The sequence below is a fragment of the Erythrolamprus reginae genome, chromosome 9, assembly GCF_031021105.1.
Source record: "Erythrolamprus reginae isolate rEryReg1 chromosome 9, rEryReg1.hap1, whole genome shotgun sequence".
Lineage (NCBI taxonomy): Eukaryota > Metazoa > Chordata > Lepidosauria > Squamata > Dipsadidae > Erythrolamprus > Erythrolamprus reginae.
The window spans coordinates 49,405,073-49,422,089 of NC_091958.1; the positions used below are offsets into that span (position 1 = coordinate 49,405,073).

Below are 17,017 nucleotides of genomic sequence, written 5' to 3' on the forward strand. Positions count from 1 at the left end.
GGACATACCTACAAATTCAATCTAGATATAAAAAGGATATGGAACAATCAGGTATAGAAAGAATTACCCAACCACTAGATAAACTATTGACAGGCCCGGAAGAAAAAGCAATATCTAAAATATATAAATATCTGATGGAATATGAAAGACCAGAGGAGATAGTTAAAGGTACAATGATTGCCTGGGCGAAAAACGTTGGCCACAATATATAGAGAGAGGAATGGGAACAGATTTGGAAGAGAAATATTAAATTAACAAAATCCACAATATATAAAGAAAGCCAATATAAAATGCTATACCGTTGGCAGCTTCCACCCAAAAGACTAGCTAAAATGCACAAAAATTACAGCCCAACGTGTTGGAAATGTAAAAACACTCAAGGCACCTTCTTTCACCTATGGTGGTTATGTCCAGAGACAAGAAAATACTGGAAAAAAATAAATAATTGGTTGTGTCAAATAACAAATACAAAAATAGAATATACGCCAGAATTTTTTCTATTGGGTATTATGAGAGGTAACTATTCTAAAAATGTAAAATATCTAAGCTTGCATATTACAACAGCTGCAAGGATTGTATTTGCACAGAACTGGAAAAATCCACAAATACCTGAAGACAATGAGATCATCAAGAAAATATACGACTGTGCAGAGATGGACAGATTGACAATGGAACTTAATAATCGAAAAGAATCGGACTATTATGAGACCTGGACAAAATGGTACCAATGGACAAAAAAAAGAAACTTAAAAGAAGCATTGAAATAAAATATCAAGAAATCTAAAAGTAATTAGAAGACAATGTCGATAGGAATGTATATATGATGTAGATTCATCTGTAAATATGACTATGTACTTTAAAAAAAAGGAAAAAAATTAATAAATACATATTTTTTTTAAAAAGAATAGAAGGGAAGGGGAAGTGAGAGGAGAGGAGAAGAGAAGAATTAGAATAGGATAGAATATGATAAGACAGGACAGAATAGAATAGAATTTTTTATTGGCCAAGTGTGATTGGACACACAAGGAATTTGTCTTTGGTGCATATGCTCTCAGTGAACATAAAAGAAAAGATATGTTCATCAAGAACCATAAGGTACAACACTTAGAATAGAATAGAATTTTATTGGCCAAGTGTGATTGGACACACAAGGAATTTGTTTTGGTGCAGATGCTCTCAGTGTACATAACAGAAAAAGATACATTTGTCAAGAATCATGTGATACAACACTTAATGATTGTCATAGGGGTCAAATAAGCAATGAAGAAACAATCAATATTAATAAAAATCTTACGATACAAGCAACAAGTTACAGTCATACAATCCTAAGTGGGAGGAAAAGGATAGGAATGATGAGAAAAACTAGTAGAATAGAAGTGCAGATTTAGTAAAAAGTCTAAAAGTATCGTTTTAATAGATTTACAGTATGTTTGTGGGATTGGATGAAAACTGTTCCATCCATCCCATCATTTCAAATATTGAAACAGACTTGGAGATGAGGATAGGAAGATTGGGGAGGCAAAGAATAAAAATCTTGACATGTTTTGATTGACGCAACTATAAGAGAAAAAGAAACTTTTCACATGAGTGACCCAGTGTAAGATTAACATTTGATTAAAAAATCCTGTACCCACCTTTACCCTGCACGATACATTGCTCTGATTCAAAGTAAAGCATTAACTTTAACAATAATTTACCCTTTAAGTATTAAAACTTCAAATTTTTCCCTTTGAGGAACTTGCTTTCTAATGAGGAGGAGGCCCATGCAAAGGTACATGTTCTATTTTAAATATTTTTATTTGCAGACCCCCAGATGGAGAAGTCTTTTTTTTTTCAAAAAGAAAAAAGAGTATGTGAGAGAATAATTTGGATTTGATCTAGATGCATGTGAAAATATGAACTAATCCATCACGTCTTATTGAAGATAATCACAAAAGGAATGAGACAGAAATTAATTGTGGGTATTATGAATACAATTTCCCACGGATTTTGAGATTTCATGTACAGTTTTTGCTGGATCCCAGCAGATATGTAAGTTAAACTATTTTTAAAAAATATATTCTCTAAAGAATGTCCCCTGGCATTAATTTTGGGATTGACTGGTGTGCAGTTAAATGATTGTTGATTCTTAGCAACGAGAACGCTGCATTAAAGATGTTTGATGATCCATTTGTGCATCTAAAGGAGAATATTTGTGACTCAGACTTGAGATCAGAGGTCTTGTGAGCTTGCTGGTTTTCTTGCAGAAGTTTTATGGCTTTTATTTATTTATTCGACTTCTGTGCTGCCCAATCCCGAAGAACTCAGGGCGGCTTACAATAATACCGTGTTTCCCCGAAAGTAAGACAGTGTCTTACTTTCTTTTTATCCCCAAAAGCCCCACTATGTCTTACTTTCGGGGTATGTCTTATATTGTTAAAGGGGCACTGACAGCTAAAAAAACTGTGTAAAATGTGTTTTTTTAGTGTATAGTATATGCATTTTACCTTCTGTGACGGGCGGGGGGGGGAGGTTTCTTTGGAGTAGGGACGTGCCCGAGTAAATTTGCAGAGGCAGCAGTGACAAGTGCAGGGGACGGTGCGGTGACGTATGGAGAGGGGGACGGCGCAGGCGTGGGCAGGAGGCGGCGCTCATTTGGATCAGACAGAGGCGGCAGACGTGGTGACGTATGGAGGGGGGGACGTGGGCAGGAGGCGGCGCGCAGTTGGATGAGAGGGAGGCGGCAATACCCCCGTGTTTCCCCGAAAGTAAGACATATGTTTTACCTTCTGTGACGGGCGGGGGGGGGAGGTTTCTTTGGAGTAGGGACGCGCCCGAGTAAATTTGCAGAGGCGGCAGTGACAAGTGCTTGGGATGGCGCGGCGACGTATGGAGAGGGGGACGGTGCGGACATGGGCAGGAGGCGGCGCGCAGCTAGATGAGAGGGAGGCGGCAATACCCCCTGTGTTTCCCCGAAAGTAAGACATATGGTGTAGCAATCCAATTAATAAAACAACTAAAAACCCTTATAATAAAACCAAACATACACACAAACATACCATGCATAACTTGTAATGGCCTAGGGGGAAGGAATATCTTAACTCCCCCATGCCTGGTGGCATGAATGAGTCTTGAATAGTTTACAAAAGATAGGGAGGGTGGGGGGCAGTTCTAATCTCTGGGGGGAGTTGGTTCCAGAGGGCCGGGGCCGCCACAGAGAAGGCTCTTCCCCTGGGGCCCGCCAAACAACATTGTTTAGTCGACGGGACCCAGAGAAGGCCAACTCTGTGGGACATTGTTATTATTATTATTATTATTATTATTATTATTATTATTATTATTAACATTTGAATATCTTTTCTTAGATCTTCATGGCTACCAAGATCTACCAAGGTCTATCAAGGCCATCTCTACTATTACAGTCTAAGACCCGAGGCTATAAAAATAAATTTCTGTTTGCCCGTTAGGCAGCATGGAGCCTACAAGCTCGTTAGCTTCCTTGCTCAACATGCATCATAATGAGCTCCCTCAATTTTATCCCCTGTTTATTTTAGCTAGATGAGATATTACCCATGGTTGGTGCTATGATGTTTCTCTCCAGACTTCCTCGGTTCCAGTTTGCCGGTGTTCTTACATTTCCTTGCCGATTCAATAGTCAAACCATTCAAGGGTTTGCCTCTCTGGCTAGCCCAGATTCAGAGCCTCAAAACAGAGATGTGCCAGAATATTTTAATTTTGTAACTGACGTCATCGATAAATGGAGCCAAAGGGAAAAGGTAAGGTTGCATTAAATTTCTTGAGAATTTTCTATTACCTTTCCTGTTAATTCTCTTATAGTCAGTGATGGGCTCCTACGGGTACGGTCAGGTATGCAGAACCGGTAGGAAAAAAATGATTTTTTTTCCTTTTTTTCCCTTCTGGGCTCTGAGTATGTTTTTCCTAGTGCAGTAAATGAGATTGAATGTGTATAATTTTATTTATTTATTTATTTATTTGATTTGTATGCCGCCCCTCTCCATAGACTCGGGGCGGCTAACAACAATGATAAAAACAACATGTAACAATCCAATCCAATACTAAAATAACTAAAAAAAACCTTATTATAAAACCAAACATACATACAAACAAACATACCACGCGTAAATTGTAAAGGCCTAGGGGGAAAGAATATCTCAGTTCCCCCATGCCTGACGGCAGAGGTGGGTTTTAAGAAGTTTACGAAAGGCGAGGAGGGTGGGGGCAATTCTAATCTCTGGGGGGAGTTGGTTCCAAAGGGCCGGGGCCGCCACAGAGAAGGCTCTTCCCCTGGGTCCCGCCAAATGACATTGTTTAGTTGACGGGACCCGGAGAAGGCCCACTCTGTGGGACCTAACTGGTCGCTGGGATTCGTGCAGCAGAAGGCGGTCCCTGAGATAATCTGGTCCGGTGCCATGAAGGGTTATGCGTGCATGTATGTGTGTACATACACATACAGTTTATATAGTAGATAATGTATATGAACTCAATCTGTATAGTCTGGAGGACAGAAGGAAAAGGGGGGACATGATCGAAACATTTAAATATATTAAAGGGTTAAATAAGGTCCAGGAGGGAAGTGTTTTTAATAGGAAAGTGAACACAAGAACAAGGGGACACAATCTGAAGTTAGTTGGGGGAAAGATCAAAAGCAACACGAGAAAATATTATTTTACTGAAAGAGTAGTAGATCCTTGGAACAAACTTCCAGCAGACGTGGTTGGTAAATCCACAGTAACTGAATTTAAACATGCCTGGGATAAACATATATCCATCCTAAGATAAAATACAGAAAATAGTATAAGAGCAGACTAGATGGACCATGAGGTCTTTTTCTGCCGTCAGACTTCTATGTTTCTATATTTTGACTAATGTATCAGGACACAAGGATACAATATCTGCTGTGAACTCCGTGTAGGCGTCAGGAAGGGCATCCGACTAATAAACGCTCATTCCCCATTCTCCAAAGGGATTACAGGGTTGTTGTTGTTGTTGTTTTAAAAAAATAGAAATGCAGTAAGATTTACTGCTAAGTCAGACTTCAAAACCAGGAGGCAGTTCTACCTCTGAGAATGTCCATATCGTTTCTCCTACATTGTCTGCCAGGAAGGGAAGAGACCTTCCAATCCAGCCCTCTGGTGGGTCACAGAGAATGATGAAGAGGCAAAATGGACCTTTGAGGAGCTGAGCTACTTATCTAGGAAAACTGCCAATGTGCTCTCGGAGGCCTGTAATCTGTGCAAGGGAGATCGACTCCTCATTATACTTCCAAGGATACCTGAGTGGTGGTTTCTCAGCTTGGCTTGCATCCGAATAGGTTAGTCTAAAGCAGTGCTTCTCAAATATTATTCTATTCTATTCTATTCTATTCTATTCTGCCCCGAGTCTTCAGAGAGGGGTGGCATACAAATCTAATAAATTATTATTATTATTATTATTATTATTTATTAGATTTGTATGCCGCCCCTCTCCGTAGACTTATTATTATTATTATTATTATTATTATTATTATTATTATTCTACTCTACTCTACTCTACTCTATCCCATCCCATACCATACCATCCTATTCTATCCTGTCCCATACCGTCCCATTCCATCCCATCCCATCCCATTCTATCCCTCTCTTCCTTTTTTCTCACAGTCCTCTGTTCTGCTTTGCCAGGCATCGTGTTCATTCCGGCTACAATCCTCTTGACCGCTCCAGACATATTATACAGGCTCCAGCAATCCAAAGTCAGTTGTATTGTTGGCAACGAGGCTGTTGCACCGTTAGTAGATGCCGTGGGGTCTGAGTGCAGCTGGCTGAAAACTCGGATCCTGGTTTCCAAGACCGACAAAAGGGAAGGTTGGCTGAACTTCCATGATTTGCTACAGTGAGTATCCTTCTTGTTGCTTCAAGACCTTTGTGATACCAAGAGGTATTATCTATAAATATTACCTATAGATGATAAAAATGACTCTCTAATGCAGTGTTTCCCAAACTTGGCCATTTGAAGATGTCTGGACTTCAACTCCCAGAATTCCCCAGCCAGCATTTGCTGGCTGGGGAATTCTGGGAGTTGAAGTCCAGACATCATCTAATGGCCAAATTTGGTAAACACTGCAATGAATGCAAATGACCAGCTGTCTGCAAGGAATAGAAAAACCCTTCCATTTTCCACCATCCCTACTTCTGTTTTGCAGAGCCGCCTCTGACCAATATCAACCTGTTCAGACGAAGAGTCTTGATCCAATGACCGTCTACTTCACCAGTGGGACTATGGGCTATCCCAAAATGGTGCAACATTCCCATGGCAGTTTGGGGTTTGGGATGGCCATTACTGGAAGGTAGTTCTATTGGTCTGCATTTGACACATCTCTATGTATTTCTTCATTGATTAATTGATTGATTGCAAGTGGCCCTTGACATACAACCCATTTGTTGGTTCAGAATTAGAATGGAATGGAACGGAACAGAATACAATAGAATGGAATGGAATAGAATAGAATAGAATGGAATGGAATTTATTTATGTATTTATTTATTAGATTTGTATGCCTCCCCTCTCGGAAGACTTGGAGCGGCTCACAACAAGAGAATGGAATGGAATGGATTGGAATAGAATAGAATAGAATAGAATGGAAGGTAGTTCTATTGGTCTGCATTTGACACATCTCTATGTATTTCTTCATTGATTAATTGATTGATTGCAAGTGGTCCTTGACATACAATCCATTTGTTGGTTCAGAATTAGAATAGAATGGAATGGAATGGAATGGAACGGAATATAATACAATATAATGGAATAGAATAGAATAGAATGAAATGGAATGGAATTTATTTATGTATTTATTTATTAGATTTGTATGCCTCCCCTCTCCGAAGACTTGGAGCGGCTCACAAGAGAATGGAATGGAATGGATTGGATTGGAATGGAATGGAATGGGATAGGATACGATAGGATATGATAGGATACGATAGAATAGAATAGAATAGAATCAGTGAGTGGCTGCAAAAGATAAGACAAAATACAGGAAACAGCATAAGGGCAGACTAGATGGACCACGAGGTCTTTTTCTGCTGTCAATCTTCTATGTTTCTATTAACAGAGAATGGATGGGTCTGACTTCTTCGGACATTGTGTGGGGTCTTTCCGATCCTGCCTGGATAAAATTTGCCATAGGATCTTTCTACTCTCCTTGGAGCCATGGATCGTGTATATTTCAGCACAGTTTAGTCCAGTTTGATCCCAAAGTAGTTTTGGAGGTAAGAACTCAGGTGCCTTATTTGAAAAGTCCCATACAGATCCGTACATTCCAAAGATACATACGATTTCAAGGTTGGTCCAGCCTCTCATCCTTCCAAGGTGGGTAAAGGTGGCGCAGTGGTTAGAGTACAGCACTGCAGGCTACTTCAGCAAACTGCTAGCTGCAGTTTGACAGTTTGAATCTCAGTAGGCTCAAGGTTGACTCAGCTTTCCATCCTTCTGTAGTCAATAAAATGAGGGTCCAGACTGCTGGGGGCAAGAAGCTGACTCTGTAAACCACTTAGAGAAGGCTGTAAAAGCACTGTGAAGCAGTATATAAGTCTAAATGCTATTGCTCTCCTTCCTTCCTTCCTTCCTTCTTTACTTCCTTCCTTCCTTCCTTCTTTCTTTCTTTCCTTCCTTCCTTCTTTCCTTCTTTCCTTCTTTCTTTCTTTCCTTCCTTCCTTCCTTCTTTCTTTCCTTCCTTCCTTCTTTCTTTCTTTCTTTCCTTCTTTTTTGTTTCCTTCCTTCCATCCTTCTTTCTTTCCTTCCTTCTTTCTTTCCTTCCTTCCTTCGTTCCTTCCTTCTTTCTTTCCTTCCTTCCTTCTTTCCTTCTTTCCTTCCTTCCTTCCTTCTTTCCTTCCTTCTTCCCTCTGTCCCTCCCTCCCTCACATGGTGTACAGTGGTTAGAATGCAGCATTGCAGACTAAGTCTGCCCACTGCCAGGAGTTCAATCCTGACCAGCTCATGGTTGGTTCAGCCTTCCAGCCTTCCAAAGTAGGTAAAAGTGACACAGTGGTTAGAGTGCAGCACTTCAGGCTACTTCAGCAGACTGTAGCTGCAGTTCAGCAGTTGAAATTTCACAAGTCCAAGGTTGACTCAGCCTTCCATCCTTCCCTGTTGGTAAAATGGAGACCCAGATTGTTGGGGGACAAGAGGCTGACTCTCTAAACCGCTTAGAGAGTGCTGGAAAGCATTGGAAAGCAGTATACAAGTGGCTCTTGCTATTGCTAATGGCTGATTATCCCTCCCAGATTGTCTGAAAAAGTTTACTGCTTTCCTCATTACAATTCAAACTTGAGAAATTGCAAAAATCAGTTTCCATTCTATGTCCACCGCCTTTCTACTCATGGAGATTCTTAATCGTCCAGGTCATAGTTGTCGCAAAGTTATTAACTTATTTATGTTCATAATCTATACAGCTTTTAATCTTTTGCGATTGTAAGTCACGAGAATTACCCAGAGGTAAAATGGGTGGCCTATAGATTTTATAAACACGCACGCTGTATACTAGTATCTAAATTAGAGTTATAGGGGAACTCTACAAGATTTGGTTATTTGTATGTATATTATTCAACTATATTTCTCTGTGCCAACTGCCAAATCTCACTCAATGGTATTAAAAATGGCTTCCTCCATTCACTCAGACTCTCGCCAAATATCCGGTGACATCCTTTTGCGGCACACCAACCATATTCCGGATGCTGCTCCAACACGATGTTAGCAGGTACAACTCATTTGCTTAAGAAGAACACCATTTTGTGGTTGTTTAGCTCTTGTGTAATTTTGTATCACTTTTGGAAACATCGAAACATAGAAGACTGACGGCAGAAAAAGACCTCATGGTCCATCTAGTCTGCTCTTATACTATTTCCTGTATTTTATATTAGGATGGATCTATGTTTATCCCAGGCATGTTTAAATTCAGTTACTGTGGATTTACCGACCACGTCTGCTGGAAGTTTGTTCCAAGGATCTACTACTCTTTCAGTAAAATAATATTTTCTCATGTTGCTTTTGATCTTTCCCCCAACTAACTTCAGATTGTGTCCCCTTGTTCTTGTGTTCACTTTCCTATTAAAAACACTTCCCTCCTGGACCTTATTTAACCCTTTAACCTATTTAAATGTTTCAATCATGTCCCCCCTTTTCCTTCTGTCCTCCAGACTATACAGATGGAGTTCATTAAGTCTTTCCTGATACGTTTTATGCTTAAGACCTTCCACCATTCTTGTAGCCCATCTTTGGACCTGTTCAATTTTGTCAATATCTTTTTGTAGGTGAGGTCTCCAGAACTGAACACAGGATTCCAAATGTGGTCTCACCAGCATTCTATGTAGTGGGATCATAATCTCACGTGAAGGACCTGATATGTGTGTGTGTGTATGTGTATGTGTATGTATATGTCAGGCTGGTGTGCTAGCGCAAACAAACACTTTATTTACCCTAGCACAAAGCCAAAAGCACCAGCCTGAAGATGACAAGTGGGACCTCATTGAAACGTCGCCAGGAATTTATGAAACTTACACGAATATGCCAAAACCTTCATATATTTAGAATCTAACTAAATGTGATTCCACCAACCAATCAAATCAGTAAAACACGGCCAGCCAATCTACCTGCAACATTTAAACCAGAACTCTGCCCCCACCGCTGTTTATAAGGAACAAATGGCAGTTGCAAACAAACCATATTCAAAGCAGCACGAAGCCAATAACTTCAGCCTGATGATGATGAATGTGTTTTCGCCAAAACGTTTCAAAGACACTCAAAATATTACACAGGGCAAAACCCAAACTCAGAACAATCTACATACATATACCCGTGAAAATCTATGAAAACAAATATATATATTGAGGGTATGGCTAGCTGATGAGGCCAGAAAATAAATCTATCCTAGTCTCCCTTAATTTTCAAATTCAGCAAAAACATGTGACACATACAGAATATAGTTTGTCGGCTATGAATAAATTAATAAATTAACTGCCTTGGGAATGGCCCTGGGTTGGGCCGAGAGGCAAAAAGGAAGCTGTGATGCTCTTTCAATATACCAGCGTGATTCAACACAAAAATATATATAACCCTTCCCTGGTACAGACCTGAAGGGATTGTATACTGTAGCCTAGAGGTTAATTCTCCGCCTTACAAGGCAAAGGCTGCAAGTTCAAATCCCAGTGAGGGTATGGCTAGCTGATGAGGCCAGAACAAGGCCGAAATAGATCTATCCTAGTCTCCCTTAATTTTCAAATTCAGCAAAAACATGTCACACACACACACACACACACACAGTATATATGCACCATCCAATATTACAGAAATCATATGTAAAAACACATTTCTTATCATTTAATCAAAAATTCCCTCCTTCTTTTGTTGCCCCCAGTCTATTTTTTCTATCCTTCTCTCTCGATATTTTGGAGTTCATTGATCTACTTGAAGATCCTTTCCCCAAAGAATATTGCTTTCTCCTTCTCTTCGTCCAGGTATAGGTTCAAGAGTCTGCAGGCCTGCTTCAGTGGTGGAGAACCAAGTAATCTAGACCTGCTCAAAGAGTGGAAAGCAGAAAGTGGCTGTGATATCCATGAAGGCTACGGGCAGACAGAGGCTGTAAGTTTACAACCAGTTGTGTCTTTGATGAATGTTCAGGATGAAAAGATTCAAAACACAGAAAATGCATGGAGCTTTTCCAGACTCATGCACTGGTTGCAGCCCTGTTTGGACAGGGAGTCTCTCCTCACAGTTGCTCAAGCCCTTTTCACCTCGAGGATTGACTACTGCAATGCTCTCTACATGGGGCTACCTTTGAAGAGCGTTCTGAGACTTCAGCTAGTCCAAAATGCAGTCACGGGAGCTGTCATGGGCTTACTAAAGTTTGCCCGTGTATCAACATCACTCCGTGAGCTGCATTGGCTGCCGGTTGGTCTCCGAACGCAATTCAACTACAGTAGAGTCTCAACGATCTGACATAAACAGGTGGGCTGATAGTTGGATAGCTGAAAATGTTCATTGCGCGTCATTGCACTTCTATCATTTGTCCTCACAGTCCATCCTATGCGGCACTGGAAAAGGGACAAAAATTAAACCTGGGTTCTTTGGAAAACCTCTTTCTGGCATTGATGTCCAGGTAAGTCCGTTTGGATGGATGGATGGATGGATGGATGGATGGATGGATGGATGGATGGATGGATGGAGAGAGAGAGATGATAGATAGATGATGGATGGATGGATTGATGGATGGATGGATGGAACAAAGGAAGGAAGGAAGGAAGGAAGGAAGGAAGGATGGATGGATGGATGGATGGATGGATGGATAGATAGATAGATAGATAGATAGATAGATAGATAGATAGATGTGAATCAACTGACAAGCGTCTGAATTTTGACCACGTGAGCCCAGAAATGCTGCAATAGCTGCTTGGGCAGAGGGTTGAACTAGATGACCTCTGAGATTGGACCTCGGGGAGGGGCAGCATATAAATCCAATAAATAAAAAAATAAAATAATGCAATGAGAATTGTATATTACAAAGAATCTGCTAGCCAAGGAAGTCTTGTCCTCCCCCCCAAAAATCAAATAAAAGGAAAGCTTGAATGACCATTTCTTTCTAGATCATTGATGAAAACAACAATCGTCTTCCTCCTGGAGAAGAAGGCGACATTGCCGTGAAGATCAAACCCAAAAAGCCTGTGGGTCTTTTCAGTGGTTACATGGTAAGGAAGAACCCTTCAAAAAACTGAGCAAATGGCAAGAAGTCGAAGAGGTTAGGGGAGACACGGTCAGCCATTGTCCCTCAGCCCTAATAAGGATCATGGAAAAGCTACAGAAAGGACCATTGATAACCGATAACCAGGGATGTGGGGAAGAGTTTTGAACAGAGATCATAATAATAACAACAACAACAACAATAATAATAATAATAATAATAACAACAACAGAGTTGGAAGGGACCTTGGAGGTCTTCTAGTCCAACCCCCTGCTTAGGCAGGAAACCCTACACTACTTGAGATAAATTGTTATCCAACATCTGCTTAAACACTTCCAGTGTTGGAGCCTTCACAACTTCTGGAGGCAAGCTGTTCCACTGATTAATTGTTCTGACTGTCAGGAAATTCCTCCTTAGTTCTAAGTTGCTTCTCTCCTTGATTAGTTTCCACCCATTGCTTCTTGTTCTACCCTCAGGGGCTTTGGAGAATAGGTTGACTCCTTCTTCTTTGTGGCAGCGCCTGAGATATTAGAATGTTGCTATCATGTACCACCTGGTCCTTCATTTCATTAAATGGTGGTTAAGAATGGTTGAGAAGGTTTAGATGGTTGACAATGTTCTACACTATGATCCTGTGGGTTTCAACAAGTCAAATTATGAAGCTATGGCCCATGCAGAGCCTATGGGGTTTCCACCCCATGACCGTCCAGTGTTGCATCGCATTTACAAGGGTGGCCTCACTCAATGTTGCAGCCACTCAGCAAAGAATGTAAGATTTAGATTGCCTGCTTCTTTGCCCTTAGGATGATCCAGAAAAAACCTCTGCCATGGAACGTGGGGACTACTACATCACTGGAGACAGGGGACTCATGGATGAAGATGGATACATCCAGTTCATTGCAAGAGCAGATGATATCATCTTGTCTTCTGGGTAGAATTTGTTTGCTAATGCTTTGCAAGATATCTGAGATGCTTAATGCCAACAATGGCAATGCAAACTCTGAGATGTATTCATCCACCAGAGAGTCGATCCTATACCACAATGACAGACTATTACCCCCATCTCCAAACACACACACACCACAGGGAGAGGGGAGGGGAGGGAGGAGGGAGATTCCATCAACATGAATAAAATCAAAACTCATGAAAATGAGGTCAACAGTTCCATCAGCACTATTAAAATATTTCCATCAATGAACCGAAATGTTGAGGTCTCCAAACTGTGTAGTGAAATTGCCTGGTTTCATTCATTGGCCTTCCAATTTCCATGTTCCGCTTTTTGTACATGCTCAGAGGTCCTGTTATTCCTTCCACTGCAAGTTCTAGGTAAACACAATAGCTTACCAAAATCAAAAGCTGCCTGTTAAATTTGGAAAGCAATTAAGTATTTTAATTATAATGTGTAGCTCCCAGTATCCATTAATCTTTGGTCTATCAACATTTGGGTAGTCAGCAACTCTTCAGAGATCAAACTGGAGCTTTTGGCCTTCAACCTACAGAATCTCCCTTGATTTATAGTATTTCCCTATTTAGATATCGCATTGGCCCATTTGAAGTAGAGCACGCTTTGATGAAACACCCTGCAGTAACTGAAGCCGCTGTTGTTAGCAGCCCAGATCCCATCAGAGGAGAGGTAAAGTGCCCATAATGCTGTATGTTATGTCCTCTGGGTCAAGAACACAATAAGGGCTTAGAACATAATCACTCCAGGTCACCGAATTTCTGAAAATCCCTCATTACTCCTATGTGCCTTCCAATCCGAGGCCATAGTCTTCCACAATCTGAAATTTTTGATTTTGTGACCAGTGTTCCTTAGCTTCTATAATTTCAAGGAAAGTCTTCAGAATGCAGACTTATTTTATTCCATCATCCACATTACAAAGGGTCCCAGAGAGTTGGCCTTCTCTGGGTCCCGTCGACTAAACAATGTCGTTTGGCGGGCCCCAGGGGAAGAGCCTTCTCTGGGGTGGCCCCGGCCCTCTGGAACCAACTCCCCCCAGAGATTAGAACTGCCCCCACCCTCCTTGTCTTTCATAAACTACTCAAGACTCACTTATACCGCCAGGCATGGGGGAGTTGAGACACCTTTCCCCCAGGCTTTTTTATACTTTGTTTTATGTTTGTTATGAATGTGCTGTTTGGTTTTTAAAATAATAATAGGGTTTTATATGTTTTTTAATATTAGATTTGTTCCACTACTATATTGTTTTTATTACTGTTGTGAGCCGCCCCGAGTCTTCGGAGAGAGGCAGCATACAAATCTAATTAATAATAATAATAATAATAATAATAATAATAATAATAATAATAATAATAATAATAATAATAATGGGATAGTGACCGCCTCCCATGGCTTATGCTGAGCACAGTATCTATTGAAGCAACAGCTCTCCTTTTCAGTGCTATTTTAGCCTATGGAGTTCTATGGGGAGCTCTCCAGGGTCCTGAAAATGACCGAACCCAGTTTCATAGTCATAGTCAACCAGATGCCTTGGATTTGATGTTTTGCTCCATCTATTGCAGTGATTTTCAACCTTTTTTGAGCCACGGCACATTTTTTACATTTACAAAACCCTGGGGCACATTGAATTGGGGGGGGGGGGCTGGGGGGGGCTAAAAAAAGTTTGAACAAAAAAAATCTCTCTCTCTTTCCCTTCCTTCCTCTTTCTTTCTCTCTCTCCATCCCTCTTTCTTTCTCTTCCTTCCTTCCTCTCTTTTTTGCTCTCTTTCTCTCCCTCCTTACCTCCCTCTGTCTTTCTCTCTCTCTCTTGCTTTCTTTCTCTCTCTTGCTCTCTCTCTTGCTTTCTCTCTCTCTCTCTCTTGCTTTCTTTCTTTCTCTTTCTTTTTTTCTCTCTCTCTTGCTTTCTTTCTCTCTCTGAGCTTCGCGGCACACCTGACCATGTCTCACGGCACACTAGTGTGCCACGGCACACTGGTTGAAAACCACTGATCTATTGTATCCTTCCTAAAAATCTGAGATAAGCAGATGTTGATGTTTGATGGTGTTAGAGGCATCATCACAGGAGTAAAGTTGCCTTTGGCAACTGATTGATGGTGGTTATGTCATTGACGATGGTGTTCAATGAATGGCCTGGTTGTTTTGGGATTGCACCCAGGACACCTACCACTATTGGCATTATCATTTTTATCACTAACATCATTATTAAGCATTCATCCGATAGTACCAGAAAACTACATTTGCACAAATCATGAAAGCCACTGCTAATTTGTCTTCTTTTACCCTGGCTTGGCTGTAGGTGGTAAAAGCGTTTATCATCCTAACACCTGCCTACCAATCACATGACAGAGATAAATTAAATGTGGAGCTGCAAGAACACGTGAAGAAAATTACAGCTCCATATAAGTACCCCAGAAAGGTGAGTACTTGGCACAACAAGGGGCTGAAGTCTTGTTTGGCTTCAACCATTGCTAGGACCTTGAAGGTTGCTGAAATGACACCATCTCCAAGGGCCATCCAGTGGCTACAGGCTGAGTTGCAGCAAACTCCGTTGGAAAAAATGGATGGATGCTTTAGATCAGGGATCGGCGACCCGTGGCTCTGGAGCCACATGTGGCTCTTTCATCCATCTGCTGAAGCTCCCTGTCACTCAAGATATGCACCACATACCTCCTAGAGACCAATAAGAGCACACAGAGTTGGCCTCCTCCAGGTCCTGTCGACTAAACAATGTAGGTTGGCGGGACTGCAGGGGAGGGCCTTCTCTGTGGCTGCCCCGGCTCAATGGAACCAACTACCCCCCCTCATGTCTGTACTGCTCCCATCCTACTGGTCTTCTGCAAGGCCACGAAGTCCTGGCTTTGCCGGCAGGCCTGGGGGCCATGAATTGTACATCTTCTGTGGCCAAACTGTGTTGAATGGTGTATATGCTTAGGATTATAATTGGTTTTTTTATGCACATGGGTTTTATTACAGGGTTTAGTTTTAGATATATTATTAGTATTAGTATTAGTATTAATTAGATTTGTATGCTGCCCTTCTCCGATTATATTTGACTTTTTTATTGCTTGTATCTTTTTGTATTTATTATATTCAAAGTATTGGTAATGACCTTTAAAGCCCTACATGGCAATGGGCCAGAATACATCTGGAACCGCCTTCTACCACACGAATCCCAGTGGCCGATAAGGTCCCACAGAGTTGGCCTTCTCCGGGTCCTGTCGACCAAACAATGTCGTTTGGTGGGCCTCAGGGGAAGAGCCTTCTCTGTGGTGGCCCCGGCCCTCTGGAATCAATTCCCCCCCCAGAGATTAGAACGGCCCCCACCCTCCGTGTTTCCTGGTTTCTTAGACCGTAAAGGCGAAGGAGGAGAATTACAGGCTAGCAAGGTTTTGTTAATGTGGCCTTAAGCAACTAGAATTCCTAGTTTTCTTATGAAGATAGAAGATAGAATTATTTTATTGGCCAAGTGTGATTGGACACACAGGGAATTTGTCTTTGCTGCAGATGCTCTCAGTGTACATAAAACAAAATATACATTTGTCAAGAATCAAGAGATACAACACTTAATGATTGTCATAGGGGTCAAATAAGCAATGAGGAAACAATCAATATTAATAAAAATCTTAAGGATACAAGCAAAACGTTATAGTCATACAGTCATAAGTGGGAGGAAATGGGTGATAGGAATGATGAGAAAAAACTAGTAGTAATAGTAGTGCAGACTTAGTAAATAGTTTGACAGTGTTGAGGGAATTGTTTGTTTAGCAGAGTGATGGCGTTCAGGAAAAAACAATTTATTTAGACAACCTTGAAGGCCTGATAGTTTTTTATTCTCTCTTTTTAAAATAATACAATTTCATTCTGTTTTCATTAGATCGAGTTTGTTCAAGACCTACCCAAGACAATTTCTGGAAAAATCCAAAAGAAGTTGCTGAGAAAAAAAGAATGGGAGACAGCCTAATGGATTTCACCACTAAGCATGGACTTTGGGGGGGTTTTCTTTTTGTGGTTTTAGGTTTGTGATGTTGCCAGAGTCGGTGGTGAGACCGGCGATAAACTGGGTGACATTGGGTCAATCAACAGGAGATGGTGAGTTCTAATCCTGTCGTTGGCAGGCCTAATAAAATGGCTTCTGTTAATAAATTGGAACTTTGAGGAATACTTTGCCTTGGACTCTGATTTAATTTTGGATGCTATTTGGAATCCTGGTAGCCGTAGGCATTAAAAGCAGCTGGGTGACTTTGGGTCAGTCTCTCTCTCTCTCTCAGCCCCACCCAACTCACAGGATAATGAAACATTTATTTATTGATTTGTTTGTTTGTTTGTTTGTTTTGTCCAATACACAATGAGGGT

At 41.0% G+C, this 17,017-nt stretch overlaps 1 protein-coding gene across 4 annotated transcripts; it reads left to right on the plus strand.

Annotated features, from left to right (window-relative positions):
• Positions 1 to 1,713: 1,713 nt before the first annotated feature.
• Positions 1,714 to 16,823, plus strand: LOC139172250 (acyl-coenzyme A synthetase ACSM3, mitochondrial-like). Of its 4 annotated transcripts, none has more exons than XM_070761181.1 (14): positions 1,716 to 1,771; positions 3,534 to 3,755; positions 5,101 to 5,311; positions 5,658 to 5,868; positions 6,179 to 6,322; positions 7,084 to 7,240; positions 8,648 to 8,727; positions 10,484 to 10,607; positions 11,044 to 11,124; positions 11,609 to 11,710; positions 12,507 to 12,634; positions 13,237 to 13,336; positions 14,961 to 15,080; positions 16,539 to 16,823. In XM_070761181.1, the coding sequence occupies exons 2-14, from the start codon at positions 3,552 to 3,554 to the stop codon at positions 16,623 to 16,625; spliced, it is 1,749 nt and encodes a 582-aa protein (XP_070617282.1). In that variant the 5' UTR covers positions 1,716 to 1,771; positions 3,534 to 3,551; the 3' UTR covers positions 16,626 to 16,823. The 4 variants fall into 4 exon arrangements, with proteins under 4 accessions (XP_070617284.1, XP_070617282.1, XP_070617285.1 ...); XM_070761182.1 differs by lacking the exon at positions 1,716 to 1,771 and adding an exon at positions 1,827 to 2,031; XM_070761183.1 differs by lacking the exon at positions 14,961 to 15,080 and having other exon boundaries at positions 1,714 to 1,771.
• Positions 16,824 to 17,017: the final 194 nt, after the last annotated feature.